General features: G+C 47.2%; 1 protein-coding gene across 1 annotated transcript in view; it reads left to right on the top strand.

The window, feature by feature from the left end:
• LOC107106953 (oocyte zinc finger protein XlCOF6-like) overlaps positions 1–15,171 on the top strand; it is a gene marked incomplete at its 3' end in the record, with an annotated part of 41,354 nt that extends 26,183 nt beyond the window's left edge. The window contains exons 5-6 of the mRNA XM_015407169.1: positions 8,304–8,310; positions 14,436–15,171. Of these exons, the coding sequence (XP_015262655.1) occupies positions 8,304–8,310; positions 14,436–15,171 (743 nt within the window). The remainder of the gene's footprint in view (positions 1–8,303; positions 8,311–14,435) is intronic.
• Positions 15,172–25,800: the final 10,629 nt, after the last annotated feature.

Here is a 25,800-nt window from a genome sequence, read left to right as displayed (position 1 = left end):
AGCCCCCCCCCCCCCCTCCAGTGTAGCAATTTTTCTGCAGGGGAACCGATCTCTGTCCGCTGGAAGTCATATGTAATCCGGGGAGAACTTCAGGCCCCCACCTGGAGGTTGGCAACCCTTCCGGCCCCCCTCTTTTCCACCAAGTCAGCGGGATTTGTTGTGTGTGTGTGTGTGTGTGTGTGACAAATCAATGTCTTTCAGTGCAAGAAAAGTTAAATGTAGGGATCTGACATTTTGTGGCTGGTCATTTTAATGTGCAAAAAAGGGGGGGGAGGGGGGGGGGGGGGAGGAACTCCTGCCTGCACTGGAATCAACCACAGCCCCATCCTGCAAAATTAACAATTGCACAAAAATGGAAGCAAAAAATTTTCCCGACAATAACATACTGGCAGAACAAAATCAGGGAATGCTTTATTTATAAGCGCACCTCTTGTAACGCCTCAGTCGTGCAATCAGAGAAATACCAAAAGTGGTTTCAGGCAGTATGGTTTCCTATTATTAGTTATTTAGAAAATAGTGAAACAGTTCCAAAAAACCTGCTATACAAGAAGCTGTTGTTCTTTTAACTGTTTGATACTTAGAGACCTCTCCCTGCCAACAAAAGTCCGCATGGTCAAAGCAATGGTATTCCCAGTAGTCATGTATGGCTGCGAGAGTTGGACTATAAGGAAGGCCGAGTGCCGAAGAATAGATTCTTTTGAACTGTGGTGCTGGAGAAGACTCTTGAGAGTCCCTTGGACTGCAAGAAGAACAAATCAGTCAATCCTCAAAGAAATCAACCCTGACTGTTCCCAGGAAGGCCAGATAATGAAACTGAAGCTCAAATACTTTGGCCACCAAATGAGAAGGGAGCACTCACTGGAGAAGACCCTGATGCTGGGAAAGATTGAAGGTCAAAGAAGATGGGGACGGCAAAGGATAAGATGGTTAGACAGTGTCATCGATGCAACAAACGAAATTTATGTTCAGAATACAACTGTTTTCCTTCCACCGCTGGGGTGTTCATTGATTTTGAAGCCCCTTGGGGAAGAAGAACCGTTTGTCTCTTGGCAACACACCTGGAGAAGCTTCAGGAAGCGGACTGGGCCCCGTTCCACACGCTATCCCATTCTAAGCCCAGCAGGGCACTGGTGCGACTTTGGGTGGCCACGTCTCCTGACACACTTAGGAGACATCTAGAGTTGCTCAAGCTTAGGCTTGTTCCAAAAACATGCTGAATTCTGGAAAACGGCCCTTCTGTCAGGGGGAGTTGGGCCCCCTCACCTGGGTGCTTGGACAGAGTTCTTGCCTGACACTTCAGGCCTACTGAAGAGATACATGGAATGGTAAAGGCGTCACCAGTCCCCCTTGTCCTTTTGGGGGCTCTGGTTTACCTTATGCATTAGCCCGCAGGACAGACAGAGCCTAAGGAATGAGAGGCTAAGCTTGTAAGGAAGTTTGGTGTAGTGTTTAGGAGCGCAGACTCTAATCTGGGAGAACTGGGTTGGATTCCCCACTCCTCCACATGTAGCTGCTGGTGTGACCTTGGGTCAGTCACAAGTTCTTTCAGAGCTGTTCTCTCAAAAACAGTCCTCGAAAGAGCTCTCTCAGCCCCACCTACCTCACACACGCAGTGTTCCCTCTCAGCTGAGTTAGCGTGAGCCAGCTCACAGTTTTTTAGCCTCTGGCTCATACATTTTTGTCTTGGCTCAGGAAGGGACGGCTCCAGAGCAAACTAATTTGCGCAGAAGCCAAGTTGCTCGCTCACAACTTTAATGCCGGTAGCTCACAAAGGGGAATTTTTGCTCACAAGACTCCACAGCTTAGAGGGAGCACTGCTCACAGGGTGTCTGTTGTGGGGAGTGGAAGGGAAAGGCGCTTGTAAGCTGCTCTGAAGAAGAAGAAGAAGAAGAAGAAGAGATTGGATTTATACCCCTCCCTTCACTTGGAGTCTCAGAGGGGCTTACGAACTCCTTTCCCTTCCCCTCCCCACAACAGACACCCTGTGAGGTGGGTGGGGCTGAGAGAACTCTTGACACAAACTGCTCTTTTTCAAGGACAGCTGTGCCAGAGCTTGTGACTGACCCAAGGTCACATCAGCAGGTGCAAGTGGAGGAGTGGGGAATCAAACCCGGTTCTCCCAGATTAGAGTCCGCACACTTAACCACTACACCAAACTGGCTCTCTGAGACTCCTTTGGGTAGTGAAGGGCGGGGTATAAATCCAATCTCTTCTTCTCTTCTAACATCTCCAAAGAGTCAAACAGAGACGCTTAACTTTCCCCCCAAAAACAAGGTGGCATATGTTATGTAGTGTAGCAAAATGGTGGCATATGGTATGTAGTATAGCAAAATGATATTAATCCTGGTCTACAAAGCACCAGAAGCACTTTTGTTCTGTTCTGCCAGGGCAATTCTCATGTGTCCCCTGAGCATAGGAAGGTTTGTGATGCTCGGTGGTGTAGCTCCGTTCTCATTTTTCCTTGTGACGTATGACTGCCTGTGTCTCTCCTTCCCCCAGAGAGAAGCCTTCAATTATAAAGGCATCTTTTCACAGATGGAGGTGACTCAATAGAAGGGAGAGGAGATGGGAGAACGGGAACCAGAAGGACCAGCGAGCACAGGCCCCCTTCTCCTCCCAGCTGGGAGTGGTGTTGAATTCTGGGAAAGAGCTGAACTAGAGGTCCTGACTAAGGACACCCTGGCCTCAGATGCCCATCGCCGACGCTTCCGGCAGTTCCGCTACCATGAGGTTGACGGGCCCCGAGAGGTTTGCAGCCAGCTCCACGGACTTTGCAGCCAGTGGCTGAAGCCGGAGAGGCACACCAAGAAGCAGATCCTGGACCTGGTGATCCTGGAGCAGTTCCTGACTCTCCTGCCCCAGGAAATGCAGGGCTGGGTCAGAGGATGCGGGCCGGAGACCAGTTCCCAGGCGGTGGCCCTGGCGGAAGGCTTCCTCCTGAGTCAGGCAGAGGAGAAGAGGCAGGCAGAGCAGGTGAGGGGGATTCCTCCAACAATACGTTTAATTCAAGCAGCGATATCTGGCCTTATTCTGAAGTGTCCCTGAGAGCCAGTTTGGTGTAGTAGTTAAGTGCGCGGACTATAATCTGGGAGAACCAGGTTTTATTCTTCCCACCACTTGCACCTGGCTGGATGCCCTTGGGCAAGCCATAGTTCTGATAAGAGCTTTTCTTGAAAAAGAGCAGTTTCTGTCAGAGCTCTCTCAGCCCCACCTACCTCACAGGGTGTCTGTTGTAGGGAGGAGAAGGAAAAGGAGATTGTAAGCCACTCTGAGACTCCGAGTGGAGGCTGGGGTATAAATACAGTCTCTTTTTCGCCATCCTTCTCTGGGCCCTCCAGTGTTGCCCTCCTCGGCCAGTTTGGTGTAGTGGTTAAGTGCGCGGACTCTAATCTGGGAGAACCGGGTTTGATTCCCCACTCCTCCACTTGCACCTGGCTGGGTGACCTTGGCCAAGCCGTAGTTCTGATAAGAGCTGTCCTTGAACAAGAGCAGTTTCTGTCAGAGCTCTCTCAGCCCCACCCACCTCCCAGGGTGTCTGTTATGGGGAGGGGAAGGAAGCGGAGTTTGTAAGCCGCTCTGAGAGTGAAGGGCGGGGTATAAATCCAATCACCTTCTCCTCCTCCTCCTGCCTCCCCCCCCCGAGAGATATTTGTCCAAGTGTTAATCATCCAAATAGGAGATTTTGCAGCCTCCATTGGCACCCTCTTCTACTAGAGAATTTCTGCTCCCTCCAGATAACTCAGCAGGTCTGCTGGTGGAAGGGTGCAGAGTCTGGGAGTGGGGCCGGGTCCATTCCTTGGCCTCTTTTCCATTCCATCTCTCACCCCTCTCCCTCGCTGCTTTTTTCAGATGTGGGGACCATCCCTGAAGATGGAAACTACAATCCCTGAGGTGGAAGGAGCTTCCTTGGAGCAAGGGCAGGGGGCGCAGGCCATGGAGCGTGCCCAAGGTCCCCTCTCCTGTGGTAAGAACTCATTGTGCCTATTTAGGATTGGGGCACCCAGTGAATTTGATGGGTAGAGAGCAGAGTTCCCTCTAAGCTGCGCTAGGGGGTGCTGGTGCACAACATTTCAGAGGCCTGCTCAGAAGCTTTCTGCTCAGCTCACAAACCAAGCTTCCTAAGAAACAATGGAAGATGGGAGCACATTTTTCTGGATCTCATAGAATTGGATCCCCTGGTCCAATCTTTTTGAAACTTGGGAGTTTTTTTGAGGGGAGGCACCTGCAGCTATGCCGCAGATTCGTTGCAGAGCTCTGGAAACCAGTTTCTTGGTGTCAGGTTCCGCAGCCAGCAACCGAGTACACGCTTCATGGAAAGGTTATACTTTATTGAAGAGCTATAGATGGCATTAACAAAGGCACTGTTAAGAATGGCGTCGCCCCTACAAGCATAATGGGATAGAGAGTATTCGTATGCACACACACCCCTTCCTTAGGCCAATTAGCCACATTCCCGCGCGCTGGAGAAGGAGCTCCAGGCCGTTAGAGCCGAAGCTGGGAACCGAAAGCGCTCCCACGGTTCCCTAGAATCCCAGACACAACACACCACCTGCAAGGCCATAGATAAGCAAGCATTAGAGAAGCTGAAAAGGAATGAAGCGGTCCTGGCAAGCTAGCACCCCACCCCCAACCCTTATGGCAGCATAGCTGACACTTGGCCCCAATGATAATGGGAAAATTAGGCTTCTTTGCCTGTGGTTATAGGGGCATCTGTTCGGCTGCTGTGGGAAACAGGACGCTGGAGTAGGGCTGGCTGGCTGTGGCCCGGCACTCTCCAGGAGTTTTGAGGAGGGGCTTTTTACAGATGTGATGTCACGTTGATTCTGTGTCTGGCTAAAAACGAGTTGTGCAAATTGGAGTGCAAGTCTTCAAATTTTCTGAGCCATAAAAAGCCGACGCGTAATCCGGATGCCTGATGCCGCCCTTAATCCTCCTTGACTGACCATTCTGGCTTAGTATATGCCAGCTTTTGAGACTGGGTCCCATTACAGCCATGCCTGAATAAGAATTATTCGAAATGTGGCATCAGGCATCCGGATTACGCGTCGGCTTTTTATGGCTCAGAAAATTTGATGACTTGCACTCCAATTTGGACTTTGATATTGCTTCTATGCTGGAGTAGACACATGGAAAGACTGTGACTTGTTTCTATTATGATTTATTATTGCACTTTGGCCAATTGATTTATATCATACTTGTTATGTTTATTTGATTTATATTATACTTGCTGTTATGCTTATTTGATCATTATATACTTGCTTACTTGCTTGTGCATTATTTTTTGCCAGTGGTGTTCTTTTTTGTCTCTTGCACTATACACCGGCTTCCCCCCCCCCCTTTTTTGGCTGCTTGTAAAAACCAGTTGTGACATTGGCATGTAAAAAGGTGCTCTAAAAAGTCACTGATACTACCCGACAGTCTCCAGACATGCTCAACTCACATCTGGGTTTTGGGGGTGAATGTGATGGTGATGTGTCATGTGATGTCATTTCTACGCCCTCTTGCCTCCCCGCCAGTCCAGACACGTGTGCCCGGACAGCAGAAGAATCGGATTCCTGGGCTTTTGGTCTGATTCAGCAGGGATGCTGTAACCTTTGGAGCTCCAGAGTTCACGAGATGTATTTCGAGTCTGTCATGATCTGGGCTGTGCAAGCACGGCCTGGCCGGCCCAGGGAAGCCTGTGTAGCAGTGGGAGGAGGCTAGGCCTACAAATTCCAGAAGGCCTTGGGACATTTTGGAGCCAAAATTGACCAATAGGAAAAGAGGAGGGCTTGGAATAAGAGACTGGTGGAAGAGGGAAAGCTGTTCTTTCTTCCCAGAGGGCAGAGCCAGAAGGAAGTCTGCTTCAGGGGAGAGACCCTCATCCTGAGGGAAGGGTGAGTAGTCTAAGGCCACTTGAGATAGTGAGCTAGGGACAGTATATATTTAGACGCCTTAGGGCATTTGATGTCTTTTCTTTTCACCCACTTACTGTTATTATTCTGCACCTTGTTGTTTGACCTCCTATAAAATAAACAATTTTCATTGTTCACTCTGCCTGGTCCTCACGCCTATTATTCAGCCTAAAGGGAGGTCTGAAGGTTTTGGGAAGGTGTTCTGGGCCTTCTCAAGGGATCCTAAATCCGAAGTGGTGGCAGCGTCAGGTGACCCCCCCACACACCTGAGTCATGACAGAGTCTCACAGAAGTCTGAAATATTTTGGCAGCATTTATAACCCCGGGTTTCATGGGTACACAGTGCTTCTCTTCTGCCGCTCCCAGAATTTAGTTAAAAGTGTTAAACAATTTTTGACTGTATACAGGGTGAGGTTTCACACCTATGGAAAGGGTTAAGGTGAAGCCAGGAACAAACAAGCCAATGGAATAGGAAGTCAAGAGAAACCACCTTCCTTCCTTTCTCCTTTTTCTCACTAACAGGCAATGGAGAGTTGCTGTTGACCCATTGTATTTTCAGAGATGTGGAAATGGCTGCTGCAGCTTCAGTCCAGGTAGGGGATTTGAGCAGGGGACAACCTGGGTCCTGTTACTGCCAATGGCCTGTCTTATTAGCTATGCGGCAGGATAGGCCAGAGGGGTACAGGAATCAGACACCACTTGTATACCAAGATCCGGCCCAGTAGAAAGACTCCAGATTTGAAGAGGAAATTAAATAGTTTTTATTGAAGAATTTCTAGTTACAAGCATACTAAGCATTTAAAAAGAGCAACCTGAGAAAGCAGAGGTGATTGAAAGTGGTCAGTTATGGGGTGATACAACCTGTCCAGACATGCAGGGGTCCATGGAGATGAGATTATGGCCCAAACCAAAGGTATAGGGGTGAACTGCCAGTTGGCATTGGGGCAGACACACAAAATCTGAGGCCATATGCTCTGACAGTTATAGGCTTTGGAAAACAATGCAGACCAACGGGAGGTCTTAGGGGCTGGTCTCAGGTGAGAACAATAGATTTTCCAGACCAATAAGGAGTCCATGGAGGTGTAGTAGAAGGCGGAGCATAATTCAGGTGTGACCAATGAGCTTCCGGAGGGGCAGAGTCTGGCTGCACAATAGCTGGGTGCTGGATGGCTAGTTAAATGGGTCTTGATGTCTACTCATGGTTCCCAGATTTACACAAAAGGTGGGAGATGGGTCCCTGACAGAGTCCAGGAAGGATTTGTTAATAATTTGAATGTTTGATTAGTTATCTCGGTATCCTGAGGGATGGGGATGAGACAAAGGATTTATCACCTATTCAAGGGCCGGCATGGACGGCTTCAAAAGGGAATTAGATAAGCATATGGAGCAGAGGTCCATCGGTGGCTATTAGCCACAAGGTATAGATAGGGGCTCTGGGGCAAGTGGTGCTCTGTCTTCTTGGTGCTTGGGCGGGGTCAACAGTGGGAGGGCTTCTAATGTCCTGGCCCCACTGCTGGACCTCCTGATGGCACTAGTATTTTCTGGCCACTGTGTGACACAGAGTGTTGGACTGGATGGGCCTTTGGCCTGATCCAACATTGGCGTCTCTTATGTTCTTATGTTCTTATCACAAAGGTACAGGAGTCGCAAAAAGGACTACCGTTATATACTCGAGTATAAGCCGACCCGAGTATAAGCCGAGACTCCTAATTTTACCACAAAAACCTGGGAAAAAGTATTGACTCGAGTATAAGCCTAGTTATAGTTCTTAAAAGAGGTCAATTTACAGTAGAAACTGTATGCGATGCACCCCACGAACTAGCACACAGATGTGGGCAAGTTCTTGCCCAGTATGGCACGGAAAAGGCGCGGAGGAGGACGTCCGCCTCGGTCTCCTCTCTCTGACGTCACTGGTTGCTAGACGCCAATCAGCAGGCGATCTAGCAACCAGTGGAGGCGGGGCGGGCAGCGGCGGCTTCTAGTGTTCTGCTGAGCGGAGGAGGTCTTTTAACTCCGCTGTTATTATTGGCACGTCAGTCTCCGCTCTCCTCTCTCTTACGTCTGGTTGCTAGACGCCAGTCGGGAGGCGATCTAGCAACCAGTTTAGGCGGGCGGGCTGCAGTGACTAGATCAGTTTAGGCAGGCGGGCTGCAGTGACTACAGGCTGATATCTGGCTGCGGAGCGGCGGCATTTTCTGGGGTCATTTTTTTTCTCACTCGAGTATAAGCCGAGGGGGTGCTTTTTCAGCACAAAAAATGTGCTGAAAAAGTCGGCTTATACTCGAGTATATACGGTATGTGCAGAGTTGGAGACAGAAGGGCTATCTACCAGGTGGCAACTGAATAGCTTTAGAAATGCAGACACTTGATGGAACTTGCTGTTGTGTCATCGCTGGGTGTGGGGAGAAGGCTGGAGGTTTGCTCTGAAGCGGTGTTCCCTCTAAGCTGAGTTAGTGTGAGCCAGCTCGCAGTTTTTTAGCCTCCAGCTCACACATTGTTGTCTTAGCTCAGGAAGGATGTGGCTCCAAGAGCAAACTAACTTATGCTGTAGCCAAATCACTCGCTCACAACTTTAATTCCGGTAGTCGCTCACGAAGTAGAATTTTTGCTCACAAGACTCCACAGCTTAGAGGTAGTATTGCTCTGAAGGCTGCCTTGTATGAAAACCTGAGAACGGAGACCCTCCTCCCAGAGCTGTGGCTATCTGTGTTTCAGGCCAGGAGTGCCTTCTTTTGGCCTGACTTTTGTGGTTCTCTGGTTCAGGTCAGGAGCGGGGCTCCCATGTTGTTGGGGCTACCCTATAGTCAGGGCTATTTTTGGGCAGGAACACACAGGAACGGAGTTCCAGCTGGCTTCAGAGTTGGCCACGCCCACTACAGCCCAAACCTCTCCGTGCCTGGCTACAGAGGGAAGGCCGGGAGAGCGACCTTCCCCGACCTATTCAAGGGCCGGCTTTCCCGGGCGCCCCGCAGCTGTGGGACGCCCAAGCAAGCCAAGGGAATGTATGGGGGTGTGGCCTAATGTGCTAATGAGTTGCGCCGTCAGGGATGTGGCCTAACATGCTAATGAGTTTCTGCTGTTGGGTGTGGCCTGTGATGCTAATGCATTCCTGCTCTGCCTTTTTGCTAAAACCCCAGCCCCGCCTATAGTAATGCAGCACCTCTGGCTCACAGTCTCCCCTCCTTTCTCAGAGGGGGCCTTTTCTCCTGCAGTTTCTAGAAGGTGTCCGGGGGAGAGGGGCTCTGAACGCCACTCCCTTCACCCCATGCCAAGTCATACATCCTGTACCCTCCCAGACTACTCCCTTCCAGGGTGCTGTCTCTGCCTGGCGTGATCTCTGATGAGGGAATCTGCTTTTTCTTTCAGGGTCCGTTTCCCTTTGAGGAGGTGGCCGTGTATTTCACCGATGCAGAGTGGGCCCTGCTGGATCCGGACCAAAGAGCTCTCTACCGGGAAGTCATGCTGGAGAACTACGGGAATGTGGCCTCTCTGGGTAAGGTTCTTTCAGAGATGCCAAAGGTGCAATTGGCTGCCCTTGTGAGGAGGCACGCATCATAATATGGAACGGCAGTACACCGTTTTGAGGCCTGTCCGGCTACTTGCCTTATGGTGACTCGTATCCTTCCTCCAGGGTCGGGGGCAAAGGGTGGCATTAGGGGAACAGCTGTCCCAGAGGCATCCACTGACTTGTGGAATGCTCAGGGGTCATTTCGTAGAAAAAGAGGTGCAGGAGCTCATTAGCATACCTCATTAGCCATAACTTATTTGCATATGCTACACCCCATGATATCACTGGAAGTGTGTCAGAAGGCAACTACCACCGCTCAGGCTCCACTGGACTGTTTTGGATTGCTAGCTATGCGGGGGGGAACGTCCAGATCTGTCCTTGCAGAGGAGAGAGAGCTTGTACCTGAATAAAACGTGGTCTTAAAGGTTCGACTGGGCTGTTTTGGATTGCTAGATATTGGGGGGGACACACACAGTTCTGTCCTCGCAGAGGAGGGAGAGCTTGTACCTGAATAAAACTTGGTCTTAAAGGTGCCACTGGACTGTTTTGGACTGGGGGGCTGGGGGGGGGGCTCTGCAGCTTACCTGGCCGCTTCTTGCTCTGAATGAGGGCTGCTGGGAGCAAGGGGTGGGGCTTGTTGCATGTGCCCACTCCCTGGGCTCTTTACTGCCGGAGCTCTGCTCCTGTGCGCTCCTGCAGGAAATGACCCCTGGGAGTGCTCCAGGGAGCGGTACTTTCCCCAATGTTATTCAACATCTGTATGCACCCCCTTGCCCAGACTGCCTGGAGGCATGGGCTTGGGTGTCCCCAGTATGCGGATGACACCCAACTCTATCTGTTGTTGGACGGCCAGTCAGACTCTACACTGGAAGATCTGGACCGTGCGTTGCAAGCTGTGGCTGGTTGGCTTAGACTGAGCTGACTGAAACGGAATCAGATGAAGATGGAGGTCCTGTGCCTGAGTTGGGAGTGGCCCGAGGGTAGGGATCCCACTCCCGACCTTTGATGGGGCTCCGCCGGTGCCATCACCGGAGGTTAGGAGCTTGGGAGTGCTCTTGGATGCCTCCCTGACAATGGAGGCCCAGGTAGCAGCCACTTCCAAGTCAGCCTTTTACTATCTTCGGCTGATCAGGCAGTCGGTTTCCTTCCTTGAACCCAACGACTTGGCCACAGTGATCCATGCGACGGTAACCTCAAGATTGGACTACTGTAACGCCTTCTACATAGGGCTGCCCTTGTCTCAAATCCAGAAGCTGCCGCTGGTGCAGAACGTTGGCAGCCAGACTGTCGATGGGTCTCCCTATGCGGGAGCACATCCAGCTTGTACTGAAGGCATTGCACTGGTTGCCGATAGACCGGATTCGTTTCAAGGTGCTGGTTTTAACCTTTAAAGCCCTATAGGGTCAGGGTCCGGCATACCTGCCTTTCCCCCACGTGTTCCCTGGAGAGCGCTGCGTTCAGGGGTGCAAAATCGGTTGGCCCTCCCAGGCTGGCGATGACCAGCGCCAGGGCCTTCTCGGTGGCAGCTCCATTCTGGTGGGATGAGCTCCCAGAAGAGATCAGGGCCCTGCGGGACCTCTCACAGTTCTGCAGGGCCTGCAAGATGGCGCTCTTCCGCCAGGCTTTCGATGGTGGAGCCGCATGACACACCGAGGAGTGTCCCTGTGTGCTGTCTACCATCTTTATCTCTAGCCTGTGCCCGCTGTATAATAAGCTGAGGGGACTGAGCCGGCGTGAGTATTATCTGAACATACAGCCACCTAAGGTGCTCTATAAAGGTTTCTTGCTCTTCGTTTTTATCAGATCATGTTCCATCATTTTTTAGGAGTATTTTAAATGATCGTTGTTTTATGTTATATGTTTGTGATAGGGTTAATTGTATTTTATATGGTAAAGGTAAAGGTTTCCCTTGCTCGAAAGCCAGTCGAGTCCGACTCTAGGGTTGCCGTGCTCATCTCCGTTTCCAAGTCGAAGAGCCAGCGCTGTCCGAAGACATTTTCGTGGTCATGTGGCCGGCATGACTAAACACCAAGGCGCACGGAACGATGACATTATATGAAATTCTACGTAAGCCACCCTGAGCCCACCTCGGCAGGGAGGGCGGGATAGAAACTGAAATAAATAAATAAATACTTGCCCAGAGGCAACTGAGGCCAGTGTTGTGGCCATCATCACCCAAGCCAGAGGAAGTGTCCTGGCCTGAAGCGAAGGTGGGATGAGAGGCCCTCAGAAAGACTCCGGAAGGGTCCAGATCCTCATTTTTCTGTTTCCAGCCTTTGCAACCCACCTTTTTCCCTGGATGGGATTACAGACATGTGCTCTGACTGTGATCTGGAAATAATCCTTCCCTTTTATACTGGTGGGGATTGTTTCTGTCTTTCCAGAAGAATTTTTATACTTGCTTGGATTTCTGTCCTTCCCCATATAAGGATGAGATCTCTGTCTCTCCCCCCCCCCCCCCCCCCCAAGTGCGCGGACTCTAATCTGGGAGAACCGGGTTTGATTCCCCACTCCTCCACTGGCACCTGGCTGGATGACCTTGGGCAAGCCATAATTCTGGCATGGCTGTCCTTGAAAAAGAGCAGTTTCTGTCAAGAGGTCTGTCAGCCCCACCTACCTCACAGGGTGTCTGTCGTGGGGAGGGGAAGGGAAAGCCGCTCTGAGACACCTTTGGGTAGTGAAGGGCAGGGTATAAATCCAATCTCTTCTTTTCTTCTTCTCTTCTTCTGTGTGTGTGTGTGAGAGAGAGAGAGAGTGTGAAAGAAGCCAGAATTATAAGAGAGACTATAGTGGAGACAGACAACAGCCTTGCATCCAAATAAAGATTAGCTACAAAAGGAGTTCACGGGAAGAGTTGCTAAGACAAGACGAAATACAACTGTGAAATATATAACAAAAACTATTACTTGCTTATACTTTTGAATTTTTCTTTAAAGCCTGTACATGAGAAAACTCAAAAGGTTACACAATTCTCATAAGGAATTTGGCTGCAAATTTAAACAAGAAATAGCTCCTACACTTTGCAAACACTTGAGTTCCCAATGTCCTTGGCTATGAAGTCCATTGTAAGGATATGCTTGGTGACCCATGTGTCACTCAGGCTAGGATGCGTTTCGGGGCATGTTCCTATTTCCTCCTAGCCTTCTGAACTGAAATATACATTGACCCCCAAAAAATTTAAAGCCTAGAGACATTTACAAAAGTCAAGCTTAAGGTTACATATTTAAAAATCTTTTTGTTTCTGTTTCACATCCCTCTATAACCTGGTACTTACAATTTAGAATTGGATTGTTTCCCAGAAGTTTTCTCCGACTAAATGCTCACAGCTGTGGAGTTGGGATGGCTTCCAATTTCTTGGAGGTTAGGAATTTTGTCAATGTGGAAATCTGACTAACCTTTTCTCTCTGTAGAGTTAATTAGTATCAGGTGGCCAGACGGATAGGATTACATGATTCTGCAAAATTTACGGCCAACCTTGGTAACATAGAAGCCTGGAATGCCCCTTACAGAAAACAGCTTAAATCAAATTCACTATTTAAGCCCCTTGGGGCCAATGTGTCAAATTCAAAAATATGTTTCCTCTTGGCTGCAGCAATATTTTATAAACATTAGGACCTTGCTTTGCTACAAATAAGACTGTAAATTTAAAGTCATCTTCCTTATGCTGTTGCTCAGAAAAATTGAGTGTTAAAGGTTATCAATGCACATGTGCGTGCCGTAGATGCCAAAATTCTAGCTTTAATCAGTCTTCTTGTACTGCCAACGTAATATTTATCACATATACACTTTATCAAATACACAACATTGGGAGTGTCGCTTGTGCTGAAACTTTAATGAGAAATGGCTTTGAAATTTCTAAAGTATAAATAAGTAATAGTTTTCATTATATATTTCACGGTTGTATTTTGTCTTACCTTTGTGTCCAAAGAAAGGCTGGATAGTTCCTCAAGAGGATCTCAGGAGAGGATTTCCTTCCCAAGTGAGCTGGCTGATTGTGGGTATCCTTCACAGGTACGTCAAGGGAACAGGCAAGGACTAGCCAAGAGTCCGATAACTGTAACAGGAAGCATAACATGAACAATAACTTTTTGTTTTTGTTCTTAGTTACAAAACCTTAATGTGAAAGTTGATCAATTACATTCTACTATCCGATACAATAGGTGATGCTGGTGTACATTAACACGTTGGAATTATACCATAATTTGAAAAATATTATTTACAAAGAAAAAACTAAAGACAAAAGGAGTGATTGAGTGAAAATATCCGTGAGAAAAACGGATTCTCTGCGTGTTTTAGAGCTGAGTGATTTAACTACTAGAACTGCTTCACTTCTAAGCAACTTTTACTTTGGAAGAGTGATAAAGCCCAATGAGCAAGGCGGGAGGGAAGCCTTCTGGGTCCTGGGATCTGGAGTTTCAGGGAAACTACTTCTGGGAAAGAGCTCAGCTGTGGCTATTGAAAGGGCTGTGGTATCCTTAAATCCTGGATATTCTAGGGAAAGGTTGGGGATTAGTTAAGTTTAGCCAAGTTGGACGAAGCCAAAGGGTTGTCAATCCTTTCCTACTGCAGTCTCATAGATGCCTTTGGACCTTACCTGGCCTCCCAGGTACTAAGGTTATCTCTCTCTTTATTCCAGCAGAGGACAATCAGAGGAATGAGGGTGAGGAACCTCTTCTGCAACTGCAAGATAAAGTTAATAAGGAAGACGTGAAAGGAAATGTCAGGAATCGAGGCAGTCCGAAGAGAAAGGAAGACAGCCGTATGGTTGAGAAGGGAGATGGAAGAAAGCTTAATGTACATTTTCCAAAGTACAATATAATGAAGAAAAGTAAATCCCTTCAGTGTGGAAAGTACATTACATATAGAGCACAGCTTCTTTTGAACCAAAGAATACAAAGAGGAGAGAGATCTTTTGAATGTCCAGAGTATGGAAAGAAACTCAGTCAAAGTGGCTATCTGCAACTGCATCAAGGAACCCACCCAGGGGAAAAACCCTTTGAATGCTCAGAGTGCGGAAAGAGATTTCGTCAAAGTGGCACTCTGCAACAGCATAAAAGAACCCACACAGGGGAGAAACCTTTTGAATGCTCAGAGTGCGGAAAGAGATTTCGTCAAAGTGGCACTCTGCAACAGCATAAAAGAACCCACACAGGGGAAAAACCTTTTGAATGTTCAGAGTGTGGAAAGAGATTCCGTCTGAGTAGCTATCTTCAACAACATCAGAGAACCCACTCAGGGGAAAAACCTTTTGAATGTTCAGACTGTAGAAAGAGATTCAGTCGGAGGAGCCATCTTCAAGAGCATCAAAGAACCCACACAGGGGAGAAGCCTTTTGAATGTTCAGAGTGTGGAAAGAGATTTAGTCGGAGTGGCACTCTTCAAGAGCATCAAAGAACCCACACAGGGGAGAAACCTTTTGAATGCTCAGAGTGCGGAAAGAGATTCAGTCTCAGTGGCACTCTTCAAGCGCATCAAAGAATCCACACTGGGGAGAAACCTTTTGAATGTTCAGAGTGTGGAAAGAGATTTAGTCATCATGGCAGTCTTCAGTTGCATCGAAGAATCCACAGAGGGGAAAAACCTTTTGAATGTTCAGAGTGTGGAAAGAGATTCAGTCAGCGTGGCAATCTTCAGTGTCATCAAAGAACCCACAGAGGGGAGAAACCTTTTGAATGCTCAGAGTGTGGAAAGAGATTTGGTCGGAGTGGCACTCTTCAAGAGCATCGAAGAACCCACACAGGGGAGAAACCTTTTGAATGCTCAGAGTGTGGGAAGAGATTCAGTCAGAGCGGCCATCTTCAACAGCACCGAAAAACCCACACTGAGGAGAAACCTTTTGAATGCTCAGAGTGTGGGAAGAGATTCAGTCACAGTGGTACAGTTCAACAGCTTCAAGGAACCCATATGGGCGATAAACTTTTCGAATGCTCAGAGTGTGGAAAGAGATTTTGCTGGAGTAGCGTTTTTCGAAAACCTCTAAGAACCTACACAAGGAGAAACCATGAAACCTTAGTCCATGAAAAGAGTACTTCTCTTATTTCACTACTAAAAGATAACCACAGACCACATAAAGCACTGAAACAATATAAACTCTTGTAAAAGGCTTTAATTTGCACAGGAATCTGACCCTAGTCAGGAAGAAATGTTATAAATGCTCAGACTATGGAAGGATCTTTAGCCATGTTTGAAGCTCTCAGATAGATCCCAGAAGGAAGAAAGCAAGGATGGGCTCTTCCAGCTGAAGAAGATTAGAGATCAGTTCCTGTTTTCTTAAGCAAGAAGCAATCGACACAAGGGAGGAACCTCATAAATGCACAGCGTCTGGCATGGTGCGGGTCCAATTTCCACATTCCTCAAAGAATCTATACAAGGGTAAAACTTTCCTATAGATGATTCTGATGAGACTGTTCTTTGAACACCCAACGGATCAGAAAGTAGTTACACAAAGGAGGGCTTTTTTAGTGGTTTCCTTCCTATGTGAAATGCGCTATTTCAGGTAATCTGCCGGTCTAACTTTGCGACATCTACAGAACTGGCAAAAACATTTCCTTTCCCAAATCCTGTGAAGAATGACTGATATCTACAGCATAGACCAATTGTGGCCAGCCTGCATTCTTAATGCAGTTTGGTGTAGTGGTTGAGTGCGCAGACTCTAATCTGGGAGTACCGGGTTTGATTCCCCACTCCTCCACTTGCAGCTGCTCGATGACCTTGGGCAAGCCCTAGTTCTGACAAGAGCTGTTCTTGGAAAAGAGCAGTTTCTGTCAAGAGCTCTCTCAGCCCCACCTGCCTCACAGGGTGTTATCTTCTTCTCTTCTGGGAGAACCAGGTTTGATGCCCCACTCCTCCACTTCCACCTGGTTGGATAACCTTGGGCAAGCCCTATTCTGACAAGATAAGATTATGCCTGGCGGCAGCTACAAACATGGACGGCTTCAAGAGGGAATTAAACATCTGGAGCAGAGGTCCATCAGTGGCTATCAGCCACAAGGTATAGATAGGGACTCTGGGGCAAGTGATGCTAAGAACGTAAGAACATAAGAGACGCCAATGTTGGATCAGGCCAAAGGCCCATCCAGTCCAACACTCTGTGTCACACAGTGGCCAGAAATACCAGGTGCCGTCAGGAGGTCCACCAGTGAGACCAGGACATTAGAAGCCCTCCCACTGTTGACCCCCCCCAACCACCAAGAAGACAGAGCATCACTTGGCCTAGAGCCCCTATCTATACCTTGTGGCTAATAGCCACTGATGGACCTCTGCTCCAGATGCTTATCTAATTGCCTTTTGCAGACGTCCATGCTTGTAGCCGCCACCACTTCCTGTGGCAGTGAATTCCATGTATTAATCACTCTTTGGGTGAAGAAGGACTTCCTTTTTCCCTACCTGCTCTATCCCATGCATAATCTTATAAATCTCAATCATGTCACCCCTCAGTCGTCGTTTCTGCAAGCTAAAGAGCCCTAAGCGCTTTAACCTTTCCTCATAGGGAAAGTGTTCCAACCCTTTTATCATTCGAGTTGCCCTTTTCTGCACTTTTTCCAAAGCTATAATATCCTTTTTAAGGTGTGGTGACCAGAACTGCACACAGTATTCCAGATGAGGTCACACCATTGATTTATATAGGGGCATTATGATATTGGCTGATCTGTTTTCAATACCCTTCCTAATAATCCCCAGCATAGGATTGACCTTTTTTATTGCTCTGTCTTCTTGGTGCTTTGGCGGGGAGGGGGGGACAACAGTGGAAGGGCTTCTTGTGTCCTGGCCCCACTGGTGGACCTCCTGATGGCGCCTCGTATTTTTGGCCACTGTGTGACAGAGTGTTGGACTGGATGGGCCATTGGCCTGATCCAAAACTGGCATCTCTTATGTTCTTATGTTATAGTTGTAGGGTTTCAATCTTTGGAAGGGGGCCTTTTTCAAAGAGATAGGTTTGACAGGTCCGGAAATCTCAGAACTTTTGTATTTATTTATTTACTGGTGGGAACTCATAAGGACTTGTCACATACATCTCATTTCCCCTTCCCCCAATATTTCATATTTCCCTTTCCTGAAAGACCCCATAGCATTGCCTCTTTTCAAGATTCCTTCTCTCCTTTCCATGTTAGTCTGAAGCAGCAAAACAACGTTTGAGTCCAGTGGCACCTTTAAAGACCTACAAAGTTATATTCTGGGTATGAGTTTTCATGTGCATGCTAAAACCTTTGTTGGACTCAAAACTTCGTTGCACTGTACATTGGTCTTTCCTCAAAATCAGTTCGGAAACTCCAGTCAGTAAAGATCGCCGAAGCGCAGTTTCGTGTAGTGGTTAAGGTTAAGACTCTAATCTGGGAGAACCGGGTTTGATTCCCCACTCCTCCACTTGCACCTGCTGGATGACCTTGGGCAAGCCGTAGTTCTGATAAGAGCTGTCCTTTGAAGAAGAGCAGTTTCTGTCAGAGCTCTCTCAGCCTCACCTGCCTCACAGGGTGTCTGCTGTGATGAGGGGAAGGGAAAGGAGTTTGTAAGCCGCTCTGAGACACTTTTGGGTAGTGAAGGGCGGGGTATAAATCAATCTTCTTCTTCTTCTTCTTCTTCTTCTTCTTCTTCTTCTTCTTCTTCTTCTTCTTCTTCTTCTTCTTCTTCTTCTTCTTCTTCTTCTTCTTCTTCTTCTTTTTGTTAGATGGAGCGTGCGTATTCTTCCCATTCTAAAGCCACCACACTGCCTGCCCATCAGTGACTGGGCTCAATTTAAAGCCCTTTATGGCCTTGGACCCTCAGATTTGCAAGAACGCCAGGCTCTTTTTGTAGCAGGAACTCCTTTGCATATTGGGCGACACACCCCTAATGTAGCCAATCTTCCAAGAGCTTACAGTCGCCCCTGTAAGAAGAGCTCTGTAAGCTCTTGGAGGATTGGCTACATTAGGGGTGTGCGGCCTCATATGCAAAGGGAGTTCCTGCTACAAAAAGAGCCCTCCACCCATGCACCACCACAACAGCTGCTTCAAGACAGTTGCATTGGAAGTGAAAGTTTGAGTATTGTTACTGAATGCTTGTGTGGGATTCTGCAGAAGACAGGAAGGTGGCTTTTTAGGGCTGGAGAGTTTCATCTCAGAAGGTGCAAAAATTAGAGTAAGAGAAGTAGTGAGGCAGCAGGAGATGAGCTTTTTGTAGAACAAAGGGAGGGCTGTGATGGGAGAACAGTGGGGTTATATCTGCGATGGAGAATTTTTATAAAGTAAAAATTTATATGAATTTTATAAAGTCCCTGAGAGACTGCCTTGCCCCATGCGTACCCCACAGAGCACTACGGTTGGGGTCACAACACCGACTAGTTATTCCAGGCCCCAGGGATGCCAGGCTTGTTGCGACCAGGGCTCGGGCCTTTTCGGTGGTGGCTCCTTACTGGTGGAACGAGCTCCCGGAGGACATCAGGGCCCCGCGGGAACTTGCACAATTCCGCAGGACCTGTAAGACGGATCTCTTCCACCAGGCTTTCCATTAGGAGCTGCCACTGTTACCATCAATGTACTCCACTAATAGGAGCTGCGGTGGCTCAAGTGGTTAAGATGCTGAACTGCAGGCTGTGGAAGGTCAGTAGTTTAGCAGTTCAAGACCCGGGTGCCGCATGACGGAGTGAACTCCCATCTCTAGTTCCAGCTCCTGCCAACCTAGCAGTTCGAAAGCAAGAAATTGCAAGTAGATAAATAGGTACCACTTCGGTGGGAAGGTAACAGCGTTCCGTGCACCTTGGTGTTTAGTCATGCCGGCCACATGACCACGGAAACGTCTTCGGACAGCGCTGGCTCTTCAGCTTTGAAACGGAGATGAGCGCCACAACCCTAGAGTCGGATTCAACTGGCTTTCGAGCAAGGGAAACCTTTACCTGGTGGAAGGGCCAGCCTAACCGACATTGTGTTATACCATCCTGTGGAGTCCAGAGATTGTTAAGCTGAGAATCTTGGGTGCGGTATTATACGGCACACTGCTGCGATTTAGTCCTGTGAGCACTTTCACTTTAAATCGTTAAACCCGTTTAACTGGTTTTAGTTGTTTTATATGGATTTGGTGCACGGTGCCAAATATTGTTAGCCGCCCTGAGCCTGCTTGCGGGGACGGCGGGATATAAATGTAATAAATTAGTAAATAAAAGGCCTAGACACTCAATCTTGATGGGGAGGGCGTACAGAACGCGTACAGAATGAAAGCGCCTGTGGTGGGAGAAGGTTGTGGTTGCCAGAGGAGTCCTGCATCTAATAGAAAGAAAGGTGAAGCCAGCCAAGAGGTACAACAAATATCATACATTGCAAATAATTCAAGCCCACTTTGCTGGAGGGGGTGTAAGGAAATAGGCAGTTACATACACTGCTGGTACGATTGCCGGGAGGTAGCATCCTTCTTGGATAAAATAATAGAAGAAAATAATGATCATAACCAAAATCAAGATAGACAAATCCCCGGAAGCTCTGCTTTTAAATCTCAGAGAGGAAAATGCTCTCTCTAATACACAAAGGAAAAGAATCTCTCTATTACTGTTTGCAGCCAAAACCACATTAGCAGCCACATGGAAATCCACGAGTAAAGCTAAATGTAAACCTCTGGTACAAAAAGCTATGGAACCTTTATATAATGGAGAAAATCTCAGATACTCTGGAACAAAATCTATCTAGAGGTGGTCAGAATGACATTGTATGTATATGGTACCCCATACTAGTACATCTACCTACCAAAGAAACAGTACCTGATGTAATAAACACTCTGCATCTATGGTAATTTTCAAACTGTATAATACCGACAAATTATATAAATGTATGAAGCCATTGAGAGCTGACTAGGCTCAGGCTTACCTTGTAAATCTTTGCTGTTTATAAACATGAATTAAAATTATCTGTTATAGAGAGATTTTTGGAAATGGGCACAATATATTGGGCGAAACATTAATTTTGATGAATGGGAGAAATGTTGGTCTAAAAATTTAAAATATATAAAAATAAGTAACATAATTAAGATGTTATATATGTGGCACATTACACTGGAAAGACTTAATAAATTTAGTAAGAATATTTCTGTAAAGTGTTGGAAATGTAAGGCAAATACAGGTAATTACTTTCATATTTGGTGGATATGTAAAAAAGCAAAAAATATTGGAAAATAGTGAAAGGAATGATAGAAGAAATTCTTGAAATAGACATACAATTAAAGCCAGAATTCTTTTTATTAAATATGTTACCGGAAGCACTTAAGAAATATGAAGTATATCTAATTCTACATGTATTAGTAGCAGCCAGAATTTTATTTGCGAAGTACTGGGAAAATTAAAATATACCTATGAAAGATGAACTTTTATATAAAATAATGGAAGTTGCTGAAATTGAAAAACTAACATATGTTATTCAGGGTAAAAGTGAAAAAGAATATGATAAATATTGGTCTAAACTGTATATATGGTTACAAAAATTTTAAGTAAGTGAACAAAGGGATAGATTAGATTTATGCAATCTCTGGAAGATTCTCTGTTAATTTGAAATGTAAAAGATTCTCTGTTAATTTGAAATGTAAAATGTATATGGAAGTACTTTGTTTATGGAAAATGAAAATAAATGGAGGGGGGGAAAGAAAGAGGAAGGAAGGAAGGAAGGAAGGAAGGAAGGAAGGAAGGAAGGAAGGAAGGAAGGCAGGCAGGCAAGAGGTACAGAGAGATTTTTGGAAACGTCCAAAAGTTACTTGCTTGATTGGATGTAGGAGAATAAGAATAATGGGGTCAGGAAGCAATTCTGGAGGGTTTTTTTTTTGTCATCTTCTGGGCGTGGAACAGCAGTCCCTGTGGGTGTGGAGGGGGAGGGTATTTCTTAATTTCCTGCATTGTTCAGGGGGTTGGACTAGATGTCCCTGGAGGTCCCTTCCAACTCTATGATTCCGTGATCTGAGCAAGGTCTTCTGCGGGGGCCAACCTGCCACTGGGCAAAATCAACACTGGTTGTCTCTCTTGTGGCCCCCACGTGCTGGAGCGGCCTGCCTGCGGAAGACAGGGAAGCTCCGTCTCTCCTGGCTTTCCACAAACGATGCAAAACTGAATGATTCAAGAGAGCTTTTCTACCCGGGCAAGAGAGTAGCTCTGTACTCCATGACTCACAAAGTTACTTACATAAAGTGTTCGGGACTGTGGTCTACGCTGCTGTGTTTAGCTTACTGAAAGTAGGATCCTACAATATATATTTTTGTATCATTTATAATTTTGTCTCATGCGAAGAAGAGGAGGAGGATGGATTTATACCCCATGGCCCTTCACTACTCGAAGGAGTCTCAGAGCAGCCTACAATCTCCTTTCCCTTCCCCTCCCCACAACAGGCACCCTGTGAGGTAGGTGGGGCTGAGAGAGCTCTTGACAGGAATGGCTCCTGAGATAACAGCTCTGAGAGAACTTGTGACTGACCCAAGGGCACACCAGCATCCTATTGTACTGTTTATTGAATGCTCCATGTTGTTGCTTGTATTGACTTACTTTGTGTAATCTGCCTTGGCTCCACGGGAGAACAGTGGACTGTAGATGACATAAATAATACCAGCCTCAGACTCCTCACGCCCCTAAGCTTTGCCCTCTTGCAGGCTCAACCCCCTAATCTCCAGGAATTTCCTGGCCTGGTATTGGCAACCCTGGCAAGGCCTGGCCCCCATGAGTCCTCCCTCAATGGCCAAAATGTCCCTGAAAGGGACCCTGCCCCCTCCCCCTGCCTTTTACTCACAGAAAACTAGTGGTGGAATGCTGTGGTTGCCTAGCAACAGCCATTGAGCACTTCTGTTTCTTAAAGCTACAGGTGCTCCTTTTATCCTTTTTGCTTTTTAAAAAAACCCAATAAAAAACAATGTGTCCCCCCCCCCCAATATATTTTACTGCCACCATGGGGCATTTTTCCGGTTTGTGGAAAGGTCTGTTTTGTCCACTCACAGCTCCAATCACTGGATTTAGGTATGCTCAGATCTGGCCAACTCTGCTATTAAAATATGGTTTATTTTATTAAAACACTGATGTCTTGTTTTCCTGGCAGTTCAAGGCAGCTTATAGTACTACTTTAAAATATTTTCAGTCAGGGCTTTTTTTGTAGAAAAAGCCCAGCAGGAACTCATTAGCATAATAGACCACATCCAACAGCAGGAACCCATTAGCATATTAGGCCACACCCCTGACAGTGCAGCTCATTAGCATATTAGGCCACACACCCCATGCCTTCCTTTGGCTTGCCCAGGCAAGCCCCTCCCCCTTGAAGGGAAGGGAAGGTGAGCGGGCCCATGGACAAATCCTTCCAGGCCCTCCCTGGCTCACCCACCTCAGAGTCTTGCGGGGGGGGGGTCACTCTCCAGGCCTTCCCTCTGTAGCCATGCATGCGCAGAGATTTTGGCTGTTGTGGGCGTGGCCAACTCTGATGCCAGCCGGAACTCTGTTCCTGTGCGTTCCTGCCCCCCAAATAGCCCTATTTTCAGTTAAAATGAAGATTAAAGTAGCAAACCCCACACCTCTGCCCCCCTTTAAAAGATGCCTACCATTCAAAACCCCACAGAAGCCGACAAGCAAGCAGGCCTTGGAGCACCCCCTAAACCAGTGAGTGAATGTTCCCTGCCTTTACTGGGCTAATTTTTTACTCCCTTTTATACATACATACATACATACATAGAAACCTTTGTTGGCATGTTAACAATCACAGAATGAATAAAACATCTTATCCTCAGTATTCCTTTTACTTTCTGCTTAGCTTTCCATTGGCTGACAATTTATCTGCGCTTGAACAGAGTGCTTTCCCAGTCCCACTGAGCAACCACAGCAAGGTTAAGTGCCTGGACTCACATCTGGGAGAACTGGGTTTGATTCCCCACTCCTCCACTTGTACCTGGCTGGGTGACCTTGGGCAAGCCGTAGTTCTGATAAGAGCTGTCCTTGAAAAAGAGAAGTTTCTGTCAAGAGCTCTCTCAGGCCCATCTGCCTCACAGGGTGTCTGTTGTGGGGAGGGGGAGGGAAAGGAGTTTGTAAGTCGCTCTGAGACTTCCTTGGGTAGTGAAGGGCGAGGTGTAAATCCAATCTCTTCTTCTTCTTTATACCTCTGGAACTAGAGAGCAGATTTTCTTGGCCACTTAAAAGGCACCTTTAATCTCATCCTTAATTTGAAAAAAAAAAACACCCCACAGTAATCAGCAGGGGTCATTTTATAGAAAAAGAGGTGCAGGAGCTCATTGCCATAACTCATTAGCATAACTTATTTGAAGAAGAAATTGGATTTATACCCCTCCCTTCACTACCCAAAGGTGTCTCAGAGCGGCTTACAACCTCCTTCCCCTCCCCACAACAGACACCCTGTGAGGTCGAAGAAGAAGAGACTGGATTTATACCACACCCTTCACTACCCAAAGGTGTCTCAGAGCGGCTTACAAACTCCTTTCCCTTCCCCTCCCCACAACAGACACCCGGTGAAGTAGGTGGGGCTGAGAGAGCTCTGACAGAAACTGCTCTTTTTCAAGAACAGCTCTTATCAGAACTGTGGCTTGCCCAAGGTCATCCAGCCAGGTGCAAGTGGAGGAGTGGGGAATCAAACCCAGTTCTCCCAGATTAGAGTCCGCGCACTTCACCACTACACCAAACCACTATATTTGCATATGCCATACCCCTTGACATCACCGGAAGTGTGTCAGAAGGCAGCACCCACCGCTCAGGCTCCACCCCAAAAATCTGCAGGTATTTCCCAACGCAGAGTTGGCGAGCCTACCAGGAGAAAAACTGCTTCAAAAGCACAAAGAAAATAGTCCAATGTGGGATTTAGAAAGGGGCTCCCCAGAAATGAAGGGGGGCCTGGGAACCCTTGGGAACCCCCCTAGCCATGCCCCTGGGCTGGGCTAAACCCAGGAAAAGGTGGGAGTTGGCCAGTGGTTATAGTGGTATTTCAGTGGTCTCCTGCTGTGTCCTTTATTTAAACTTTTAGAATAGTCACTTTAAGAACTGCAAACATACACACCGCGTGCATAAGACAAACAAATGGTCACAAATTTGAAAGTAAGGAGGGAAACACAGATAAGCCTGTAGGGGAACTTTTTAAAAGTTTTCCTGGACATTCATTTACAGGAGTCTTATTAATGCCTTATTTATATTGGTGACTTTGCACTGAAATTTACTAAATTATGTCATCATAGATGCCTCCGTTTGGTAAATGCATGGCTAAAGTCTCTGAGCCAGAATGCCAAACAGTTGCTGTGCACTCAGTTTCTGAGCAATGTACAGAGTTCAGAGTAGCAGCAGTCTTCTTCTCACTTCAAACTCATATCCTACCAGTGAGTCCAAGTCCAAGTCCCAGAGCACTGAGCCTATTCCCAGGGGCTGTCATTCTACTTTGCAACCTGTCATTCCAGTCCCAGAGTAACCTATCTGGGCCCAAAGACCTTAATGGAAAAACCATTCCACATTGTCTTTGCAGCTTTTTTGTGCTGCAATGTGATTTCAGTGGAGCCCATGCATGTCAATGGGCATGCCTGGCTGCCATCATCTCCAGGGGGCCTTCAAGCCTCTCCCATTGTTTCCAATGGGCATTCCTATCATTCCTTTTATACATCCCAGTTAGTTGTCCCTTAGGTGTTGGGTAGAGGAGCCCTCTTTTGAAATAGACGAGTGTTGATGAATTATTTTCAACACACACACACACACACACACACACACACACACACACACACACACGAGTTAATGCCAATGCAGCACATATGGTCGTCTCCCTTGCCAGCCCCCTGCAAAGAAACCCTGCGGCTACTTGCCTTCTTCGTGAAATCCAGATTGCTGGAAAAGAGAAGCAGGTTTTTCTGAGCAGTATCCTATTACTTGGTTAAGTGAGGCAAATGCTATTTTGGTTCATCCTATGAACTAAGATCATGGCATCCGGCCCCATCACTCCTTGGCAAATAGAAGGGGAAGTCGTGGAACCGCAGACTGTGACAGCAGCCATGAAATTAAAAGACGCCTGCCCCTTGGGAGGAAAGTGATGGCGAACCTAAACAGCATGATAAAAAGTAGAGACATCTCCCTGCCAACAAAAGTCCGCATGGTCAAAGCAATGGTATTCCCAGTAGTCATGTATGGCTGCGAGAGTTGGACTATAAGGAAGGCCGAGCGCCGAAGAATAGATTCTTTTGAACTATGGTGCTGGAGAAGACTCTTGAGAGTCCCTTGGACTGCAAAAAGATCAAATCAGTCAATCCTAAAAGAAATCAACCCTGACTGTTCCCTGGAAGGCCAGATAATGAAAATGAAGCTCAAATACTTTGGCCACCAAATGAGAAGGGAGCACTCACTAGAGAAGACCCTGATGAACAACAACAATAGATAGGAACTCTCAGTCTGGGGCAAGGACAGGCCTGCCCCCCCGTGGGTTTTGTGGGCCCCCTCCC

The sequence above is a fragment of the Gekko japonicus genome, unplaced genomic scaffold, assembly GCF_001447785.1.
Source record: "Gekko japonicus isolate JY-2015 unplaced genomic scaffold, Gekko_japonicus_V1.1 scaffold4332, whole genome shotgun sequence".
In the NCBI taxonomy this organism is placed as follows: domain Eukaryota; kingdom Metazoa; phylum Chordata; class Lepidosauria; order Squamata; family Gekkonidae; genus Gekko; species Gekko japonicus.
The sequence above is the reverse complement of the archived record's forward strand: the minus strand, read 5'-3'. Positions and strand labels throughout refer to the sequence as shown.